The sequence below is a fragment of the Bos grunniens genome, chromosome 2, assembly GCF_055505025.1.
Source record: "Bos grunniens cultivar Pamir isolate PY7600 chromosome 2, Bosgru_T2T1.0, whole genome shotgun sequence".
Classification (NCBI taxonomy): Eukaryota; Metazoa; Chordata; class Mammalia; order Artiodactyla; family Bovidae; genus Bos; species Bos grunniens.
The window spans coordinates 123,217,717-123,227,546 of record NC_141166.1 but is presented as its reverse complement, the minus strand read 5'-3'; the positions used below and the strand labels follow the sequence as shown (position 1 = coordinate 123,227,546).

The 9,830-nt window shown below is 42.8% G+C and overlaps 1 protein-coding gene and 1 long non-coding RNA gene across 3 annotated transcripts in view; one reads left to right on the top strand and one right to left on the bottom strand.

The window, feature by feature from the left end:
• Positions 1-5,315: 5,315 nt before the first annotated feature.
• LOC147378693 (uncharacterized) lies at positions 5,316-6,717 on the bottom strand. Its single transcript, XR_015148684.1, has 2 exons — positions 6,334-6,717; positions 5,316-5,824 (listed from the first exon to the last, which is right to left on the bottom strand). It is a non-coding gene; the product is annotated as an uncharacterized LOC147378693 (long non-coding RNA).
• Positions 6,718-6,840: 123 nt separating this feature from the next.
• FRZB (frizzled related protein) overlaps positions 6,841-9,830 on the top strand; it is a 34,941-nt gene continuing 31,951 nt past the window's right edge. For both annotated transcript variants that reach the window (XR_015148682.1, XM_086361509.1), the window contains exon 1: positions 6,841-7,965. Coding sequence is in view for 1 of the 2 variants with exons in the window: in XM_086361509.1 (XP_086217635.1) it covers positions 7,488-7,965 (478 nt within the window). In the remaining variant the exon portion in view is untranslated. The remainder of the gene's footprint in view (positions 7,966-9,830) is intronic.

Here is a 9,830-nt window from a genome sequence, read left to right as displayed (position 1 = left end):
AATTAGACACAATATTCTAGACCTTGATAGCTACGTTGTCATTGTTAATCACCATCAGTATCATCATAGTCAAAACCATCAGACCATTTATGTTGTTTATAAAACAGTATAAATGGACTCCAGTGGGCACTCTACTACAAGATCCTCTTAAACACCTAGAATTTGTTTTCATTCAAAGCTTACACAATTTAAATGGTTTTAGTTTCAAAATTGAGAAGAAAGGAAATCTAAGAAAAGGGACACTATTTCTCACTCTTACAAAATATTTTAAGAATTAAATTGTTTTTGTTTGACAATTACTAGTAAAAACTAGTCAAACTCTGAATGTCTATCAAGAGAGATGAAGGATTTACCAAATGTCTAAGCTTAGAAGTATCTGGATGATCTGAATCGATCGTCAGGTTTTTACCTTTATCAGGCCAAGGGAAAGAATGGCTGATTTTATGTCCCTATCTCTGTATAAATCTTTCAGCACCTATTTCTGAAATTCTGATGAGCATTTATTCTTCAAAACTAAAAAAAATATTTTTTAAAAAATTATTTGGCTTTAGTTAATTGATACAGTTGCCAAGTTGGCAGAATCATGTTCTCATTATTTATATACCTATGGAAGAAACTGAGTCATCTTCCAGCTTAAATATGATATGTACAGCTCACATTGAACAAATCATAGATGACAGAGGACTCGCAGGATTATCTGACCAGGATTTGAACCTTTGCCCTCAGCAGTGAAAGTGAAGTCCTAACCACTGGACTGTGAAGGAATTCCTGGGTTATTGCTTCTTATTGATTTTTTTTTTTTTGCACAATTTCTAATCTTGTGGGGATCATTTTAATGCCATTTTCTAATGTGGCCTTGATGGATACAGTCAGTTGCTCAGTTGTTTTATAAATAAGGTTGCAATGACGTGTGTGCTACTTGACTTCTCCATCACCATAAAGAGGGAGCTGAAGAGTAATTCAAGACGTCTACAGATAGAATAAGATGAAAGATGTAGCAAAACATGTGGGTCTATTCTAGAGTAAAATGATAGAAAAGGTATTCTAGAAATCATCTGCAGTTAGATATTGTCGAAGGGAGATTAGAAAGAAATCCAGGATCATTTGGATTTCAACTGACAGTAGGCACAGGGAGGGCAAGGAGGTTTCCTTGGAGGTGTCCCATACCGTATCTTCTGGATTCCCAAATCCTTTTAAGCTGTTTGCAAGGTTTGTAAGATTTTAAGGGATTGTGTAAACTGATATACTTTATATAGGCACTTGGTGTTTTTAAATGAATGAAACACATACACACTTTCAACAGAGAAGAGGATGGTGTAAAGAGAAAGAATATTGAACCAGGCACATTTAACCACCAGTAACTGAGTTCATGACTTTACATAAATGATTTTATCTCTGAGTTTTCCCTTCAAGTGAGATAGGAAGGGCTGGGAGGTTAAGGAGGAGGAGCAGGTGGGTGGGTGATGTTGCTGAGCTTCATTCATTTACTGAGATACTATGGTTCCTTCTGGAACTTCTTTGAAGCTGGATCTATGGTTCTTTTGTTGCAATCGGAATGGAATGGTGCTATTTTCCTTTAGAAAAGTATATTAGGGTCAGAAAGCCAGCTGATTTCATTGTCAGGCCTCACTGGGGCTCTGAGGACAACCTTTGAATAACTAACTGAGGCATCGAGTCCTCTCTACCCTCTACCTCTCTTCAGAGTGTCATTAGCTGTTAGGCTGCTTTATAGAAATTTTGTTTCAAAGTCTTTGTGACAGAAGACAACCAGGAGATAAAAATCATGAAATCTCTTTAGCATGTAAAGTTTGCTAAAGGTAAATCAGAGCTAATACCTAATTTAAAACGGTGATATTCACTGTTCCTGGACAGCAGTAATCGGCATCACTTGGGAACTCGTTAGAAATGCAAATTCTCAAGCCTTACCCCAGAACTACCAGGTGAGAAACTCTGAATGGGGCTCAGCAGTCTGTGTGTTCAGAAGCCCTGTAGGGGATTCTGTTGCACATTACAGTTTGAGAAAGGTCAGATCTTCCCAAAAAGGAATTACAAGGTCTGCAGAATAGCTCAGGTAGAGGCCATAAAGCAGGAAGTTCTCCCTGTTTGGAGCTCAAGGCTTTGCATTCTATTCCTGGGCAGCAAAGCCAGGGGTGGACAACCAATATGGCTGGGTTCAAACAGAGACCCAGGCTCACAGAGAGTCCTGTCTATCTTTCCCATTTCCCAGCTCCTTTCTGCCCAGGAAGAAGCTGGATTGTTGAACTTGTGAAGAGCATGGACTCAAGTCCTGCTTCCAACAGGCCCTTAGCCAGCTGTGGAAGCTTTGGGAAATTCCTTCATTCCTCTGAGCCTCAGTTTCTTCATCTATGGAACCTACACCTCCAGCAAAGCATGGTGTGGTTTACATGCCTCACTCATAGTAAGTACTTAATAAAGACTAGTCCCCTTGCTCAGCTCACACAGAATGAGAATGGTTGCAGTCATTCTGACTGCTCAGTGTCTGAGCTGCCCTAGTTGTTAGTTACTCCACACGTCAGCCCCACACTTTTCCTTAACAGGACAGCTGTGGACAGCCTTGCAGACTGCTCCTGGGATAAGTTTAACGTGTATTTAACAGATGAAAATAATGTTAACATTTAAATGACTGACAAAACAAGATATTGCAAAAATTGTTTTAATTGGTCAAACTTAAATTTTTGAAAAATGACTATTTCACAGTGATAACTTCTAACAAGATCTTTTTCTGATGTCTCCACAGGAACCCTTGTCAGGAAGTTAAATGGAATGGCATTACCGTGGTGCCGGAGGCATTTTAAGAATGATTGGCTGTAACTGTGCCTGAATATAGTTTCTAAGCAGTCATTGAGCCCTGAATTGATCCACAGGCTGAACTAGGTTCGAGGAGGCTGCAAGAGCCAGGTCCCACGAGGTTACTCTGAAGTGCCCTCATCCCTGGAAGAGACCCCTGGATGAGCCTTGGGGAGTCCTTTGAAGTCCTAGAATCTGGTTTTCATAAGATCTTTTTCAGCAAGGTATTGGTATCAACAAGTTGCATTTACCATCTTAATGACTTCCTCAAATATAAAATCCACTGCATAAAAGTGATTTTTATCCTTAGTTTTAAAATGTGAGTTGTTAAAGATCCCTATAGCTATGCCCATCAAAATATCACTTAAAAGTTACAATTCTCCAGCTTCTTCTGTGTGGCCTACAGATTATCTACCTTGAAATTTCTTCACTAGATAGGGAGAAATACCTCAAGCTGTCTTTCATGTACAAGCCCAGGAGCAGTTTTACACAAAGATCAGTGTTCTCTCAGTTAAACGCTGGTTAAATAAAACAGTGTAAAATAGAATCTGAGAGAAACAAATTACCTAAGACCTGTTTCCTCCAGGGCACCAGGTTTCAGCCTTCCTTTAATTTTCTCTTGTTGTTGTTGTTCAGTCACTCAGTCGTGTCCGACTCTTTGTGATCCCATGAACTGCAGCATGCCAGGCTTCCCTGTCCTTCACTATCTCCTAGAGTTTGCTCAAACTCACATCAATGATGCCATCCAACCACCTCATCCTCTGTCACCCCCTTCTCCTCCTACCCTCAGTCTTTTCCAGCATCAGGGTCTTTTTCCAATGAGTTGGCTTTAGTGTGGGCCAATTTGAAGGCACTCAGCTTTGGTGGGTCAGCTCATCCACTAGCGGAAATTATGCCATGTCTCACTTGTTTCTTTCATGTTCCCACTGCCTACTTTTCAAACTTGGCTATTGTAATTTACTCAGTTTGTACTGTACTTCTCTATAAGAGAAGTTAATATTTAAAATATTGCATTCTAAGTTCCATCAACCAACATTTCTTAAATGACTATTTCTAAAGAAATAGAAGATGAAATCTCTCCTTAAAAAAGAAATACCTACTATTTAGGAAGACAGAGCACACCCAGATGGAATAATGAATAAAATTTTTTGAAGCAATAAATTGGCAAGTGCTAAAGAATAATTTGCAAAAAAAAAAAAAATAAATAAGAATGATGTTCAAGGAGAACTAACTAGAAAAATGAACAGAACCAGGCAGGGTACTCAAAAAAGCTTTTGAAGGCCAGTTCAGTCAGTTCAATTCAGTTGCTCAGTCGTGTCTGACTCTTTGCGACCCCATGAATCGCAGCACGCCAGGCCTCCCTGTCCATTACCAACTCCCGGAGTTCACTCAGACTCACGTCCATCGAGTCAGTGATGCCATCCAGCCACCTTATCCTCTGTCATCCCCTTCTCCTCCTTCCCCCAATCCCTCCCAGCATCAGAGTCTTTTCCAATGAGTCAACTCTTCGCATGAGGTGGCCAAAGTACTGGAGCTTCAGCTTCAGCATCAGTCCCTCCAAAGAAATCCCAGGGCTGATCTCCTTCAGAATGTAGGCATATGAAAAGATGTTAGCATCTTTTCTTTGGGATTTTTATATATAATACATATAATATAATATATATATATATATACATATATAATGGAATACTACTTAACCATAAAAAAGAATGCAACATTGCCCGAAATATTGCCATTTGCAGCAACATGGATGGACTTAGAGATTACCTTACTAAGTAAATCAGAAAGAAAAAGACAAATACTACATGATATCACATACGTAGAAACTAAAATATGACACAAATGAACTTACTTATGAAACAGACTCAAAACCATAGAGAACAGACTTGTAATTGTCAAGGGGATGGAGCTGGGGGAGGAATGGATTGGGATTAGCAGATGTAAACAATTGTATACAGGATGTGTAAACAACAAGGTCCTACTGAATAGCACAGGGAACCACATTCAATATCCTGTAACAAACCATAATGAAAAAGAATAGGAAAGAAGATATACATATATATGAATCTCTTTGCTGTATAGCAGAAAGTAACGCAACATTGTAAATCAACTATACTTTAAAAAAATTTTTTTAAAAGGCTTCTAGGAAGCAGTGAAATTTATTTTAGATTTTGACAAAGACAAATTTGGATTAGAAAAATGTTGTGAGGGTACATGTTAGACAAAGGAGATATTTTACTTTTGTGCAAGAGGAGGAAAACACACTTTATTTCAGATAATTGTAGAACCATTAAACTGGCTCATTCTTTTCCTCATGCTATTAAGATATAAGATGAATAGAAAAATATATTTATCAATCTATTATATCTACTCCTCCCTTCTAAACTATTGAAAATCCCACCTACATTTTCTTTACAGAGCCCACAAATGCTCTAATATTGACTGTTTTTGTTTCTTCCCCTAAACGTTACTTGCTAAATCTTTTTTCATCTAATTTATTTATATAATTTTTGGCTTACTTTTGTTAAATGATACAAAATAATTGTAGACCAGGCAAAGTTTGTATACTCACTTAAATGTCTCCCTATCTAACATCTGTTTTTTTTTTTTTTTCTTCTCCTAAATGGAAGAAACTTCCTTCTGAAATAATTTACTGCAGTCCCAAATGGCTGTTTATGGTCATTTTAGAGATAAAATTCCATAAATTCAAGTTAGCACTGACATTTTATAAGTGCTGTCATGTCAAAGCTGGGGAATGGAAACCATCTCACTGGGTTCTCTAAAGTGGAAGCATCTTTTGTCTGCTTATTACTGTGAGAAATGGCCGGATTAAAGCCTCCAAATGTTTCAGTGATGCAGAGCAAAGGTGACTTCCTGTTTTGTTTTAGGGTTTGTTTCCTTCTCTTCTCAATGAAGGCTGTGTTTTCTGACATTCTGCAATCTTTTTGCTCAGTGATTTCCCATTGAAAGGGCAGGGTAGGAGGGCCTCTGCAGGTCATTCTATTTACAATATGCCCTGAAAAGGGAGGAAGCGGGGAGAGGGAGGGAAAGAGGAAGCTCATTAGTGGAAGGAGCAGACCAGGAGGGGATCTGTTTTCCATTTTCTTTTCTGGATTGAGCTCATTTGGATGGAAAGGATATTGTTGTTATCCTTATCATCATTATCATTACCAGTGTGGTCTAATTTTCCTACACGTTTGTCTCAAGTGTGAGGTGAATTTACTGGTAGAAGAGTTAATAAGTGCCATTTTATTTTAGTAAAATCAGGGGTGGGTGCGTGAGGGAAGCCCAAGTACTTTAAAGCAGTTTTCACTTTGAAGCTTAAAATGCAAAACTCAAAAGTTTTAATTCTGCAGTGCAAAAGAAAAAAATTAAAAGAAAAAAAGACCTGTTACTTGCTTCTCGTGGCCTATTTGTAATTATGTACAGCGTTTCTTCTCTTTTTATGAAAGGCGATTTCCGCCCACACCCCCCCTACCCCGGTCCCCCACACCCCGCCACCACCTAGTTATTGAAAATGCAGACCTCTGCAGTCAGGAGTTCTGGATTGATAAGGCTCCATCATCGCTGCAGGGGTCCCTGTTTTCTGCGACTTGGACATTTTTCAAGAGACGTTGCTTAAGTCTTCCCCCTCAGGTCTTTCTGCAGAGCCGGTAATCACAGAGGCGAGGCTAGAGGTTGCTTAAAGGGAATACCTCCAGGGAGCGTGGGGCTAGGGTGGGTTCCCAAGTAGGGAACTGGGGGCACTCCTTCGTGGAGATTTGGGGTGGGCTCTTCAGTGAGAGGCTGGGGGCTCTCCTTTGGAGCCGGGGATAGCGGGGTGCGGTGCTCCCTGGTGTGGGTCGTCTCCAGTCCGCTCTGTCTCGGGTTATCGCATCCTCTCTGCTTTTGCAGGCTTCTCCTTCCTTCGCCTCAAAACCACAGACCCCTTCCCGGGAAGGGGAGCGGGCGCTTGGAGGTCTGGGACCACACGGGGGCGGGGCTGCCTCTCGCTCCCGGAGGCTGGAAAACCTAGAGCAGCGGATCCGAAGCGCAGACCTCCCGTCGCGGCTCCTCGGACGGGTCCCCTCCTGCCAGCGGCGGTCGCTGCAGCAGCCGCAGCTCACACCAAAGACCCGCAGCTGGGTCTTTTTGCTCAGCCTACCAGACTTGCAAACTCTTACTGCACCCTAGTCCTCCCTTAGGAGTCTTTGCCCTCTCGTTACCCCCTCCTGCACCCCCCCGCCCCGTCCTCCTCCTCACTTGGGAGACCTTCATGCTTCTTTTAGCACCTTTTTGTAATCCAGGGGACGTGACACCCCAGAGCTCCAACTACCTCAGCTGAATTCTACTTTTTTTTTTTTTCTCCCTCGGTTCCTCTTGTTTTCGTCTCATCTGCGAAGTCGGACGCTTCTGCCAGAGGGAGCGAGGAATGAAATAGATGCCGCGGCCCCAGAAGTCTTAGACGTCGGGAAAGAGCAGCCGGAGAGGCAGGAGCGGCAGGGGCGGCGGCGGCTGGCGCTCGGCGCAGCTTTTGGGACCCCACTGAGGGAATTTGATCCAAGGAAGCTGTGAGATTGCCGGGGGAGGAGAAGCTCCCATATCATTGTGTCCACTTCCAGGGCGGGGAGGAGGACACGGCGGAGCGGGCCTCTCGGCGTTCTCCGCACTGCTGCACCGTGCCCCATCCTGCCGAGATCATGGTCTGCGGGAGCCGAGGCGGGATGCTGCTGCTGCCGGCCGGGCTACTCGCCCTGGCTGCGCTCTGCCTGCTCCGCGTGCCCGGAGCGCGGGCGGCCGCCTGTGAGCCCGTTCGCATTCCCCTGTGCAAGTCCCTGCCCTGGAACATGACTAAGATGCCCAACCACCTGCACCACAGCACCCAGGCCAACGCCATCCTGGCCATCGAGCAGTTCGAAGGTCTGCTGGGCACCCACTGCAGCCCGGATCTGCTCTTCTTCCTCTGTGCTATGTACGCGCCCATCTGCACCATTGACTTCCAGCACGAGCCCATCAAGCCCTGCAAGTCTGTGTGCGAGCGGGCCCGGCAGGGCTGTGAGCCCATCCTCATCAAGTACCGCCACTCGTGGCCGGAAAGCCTGGCCTGCGAGGAGCTGCCAGTTTATGACCGCGGCGTGTGCATCTCTCCGGAGGCCATCGTCACTGCCGACGGAGCCGGTGAGTCCGACACTGCCCAGCCTGCCCCGACTCCCCTGCCTTCCAACCGCTCACTTCTTGGAGTCCTTGTTACTCCCATTTACTCTGGTTCTGTGGATTCGGATCACTTCGCTTAATCTCTGTCTTAATTACGCCTCTATCGAACACGGTGCCTTTTTTTCTCTCTTCTCACCTCCCTTCTAAACCGATGAAGTCTATTCGTACAGGCGATCTGTCTTTCTAAAACACTCAAGTTCATTCCACTCCCATCACACTTCTGCTCAACACTGCCCCTTCACTTCCGCTCTTTACATGTCCTAGTAACCACATATAGGGTGCTATTTGTTTATAATCACTGAACGTTTGTGCGTTCTCAGCCATCAGTTTTCTCTATCCCTCGTGTTTAGCTACTTGTAAAGACTGTATGGTGAAAACAGAAAACTGAAGCACCGTTTTCTTCTTATCATTAAAAATGCCAAGATAATTTCAGTAACCTTACCCCAACCCACAGGTGTTAGTGGTATGTGTTTGCTCAACATCCAATTTGAGCAATTACCTTCACCTTAAATTTTCCCCTCATTTCAATGAGATAAATTGTTCTTCCATTCCAGACTGAAATAGCTGTGAAACATTGCTATGCACTGCTAATTAGCTTCTGAGACTTGCTCCAGCCACAAAGCTGGTGAAGTGAAATTGCTGGGCTCTTTTCACATTCCCACATGCCTTCAAGTCATTTTGTAAATGACATATGGATGAAAGGAGTTATATTTAAGGCATGTTATCATCATACACTCATGTAATGTTATTTTTAATCTCACCCCTTATCCCACTCTTATGCTCTGCAAATAATTTGTCTTCAGTACCTTTCTGTGTGTGCATCAACCACAGATTCCTTTCAATCTTCCCCTACTGTAAAACTTTATTACAGTTCTGTGTTAAATGGAATCAATCACGAGTTGTTTTCTCACTAGTGTTTGATCTAATTAGGACAGTCATAACTCTTAAGAGTCCAACTAAACCTAGTTCATTATGGTCCATTTAATTCTAACTCAATGTCATTCCTACCAATTACCCGAAACTCGAAAACTTCACCCTTCACATACTTTAAATAAACCCCATCTTTTATGACTGGTCCTCTTTCACACCCTCCCCAGATCAACTCTGCCCTTAGGTACCTCCTTCTCTGTTCATTTCTTGGGCATCAACTTTTTCTTCTTTTGCCTCTCAACTTGTTCAGCCTAAGCTCATGTCCTTAGTCCATTCCTAGGTGAACAGTTCTTGGTCAAGGAATTGATTTGGAAGAAATGCTTTCTGTGCACAGTGACCCACTTAACATAGAGGACTAGGGAGGGGAAAAGTACTAGTACAAATAGCTGCAAAACCAAACTGAAAAGAAAGATTTCCAGATTTTTTTGATGGTCACCTCAATTTATCACCTTAGACTATACCTATTGTCTTGATTTTAATAATCAACAACTGATTAAACAAATCACAAAGAAATGTGTTTCTTATTTATCTTTGGGCTAAAAGAGCACTTGAGCTTTTATACTCATTAATGTTATAGGCTGTACAGATGCTGGGAAAGAGCTGCCCTGGTCTGTCAGGCACTTAGATCAGTTAAATGCAAACACTCCTCTCAGGCCAAGGGCTAGGAATGCGGTGGCCACGGTTCACACTGAAATGCATTCCTCCTCCTGCTCTGAAACCTCTCCTAGAGATGGACCTCAACTGAGAGAGGTTTGGCAAAGTTAGTGGCTCTCAAAAGCCATGGTCAGTATGGATAGGGAGCAGTTTCCTCAAGTGTCCCTGAATTACCTATCATCGTGGACCAAATGTAGAACAATTGCCTCATTGAAGCACTCGAATAAGACATGCATGGAAACAAT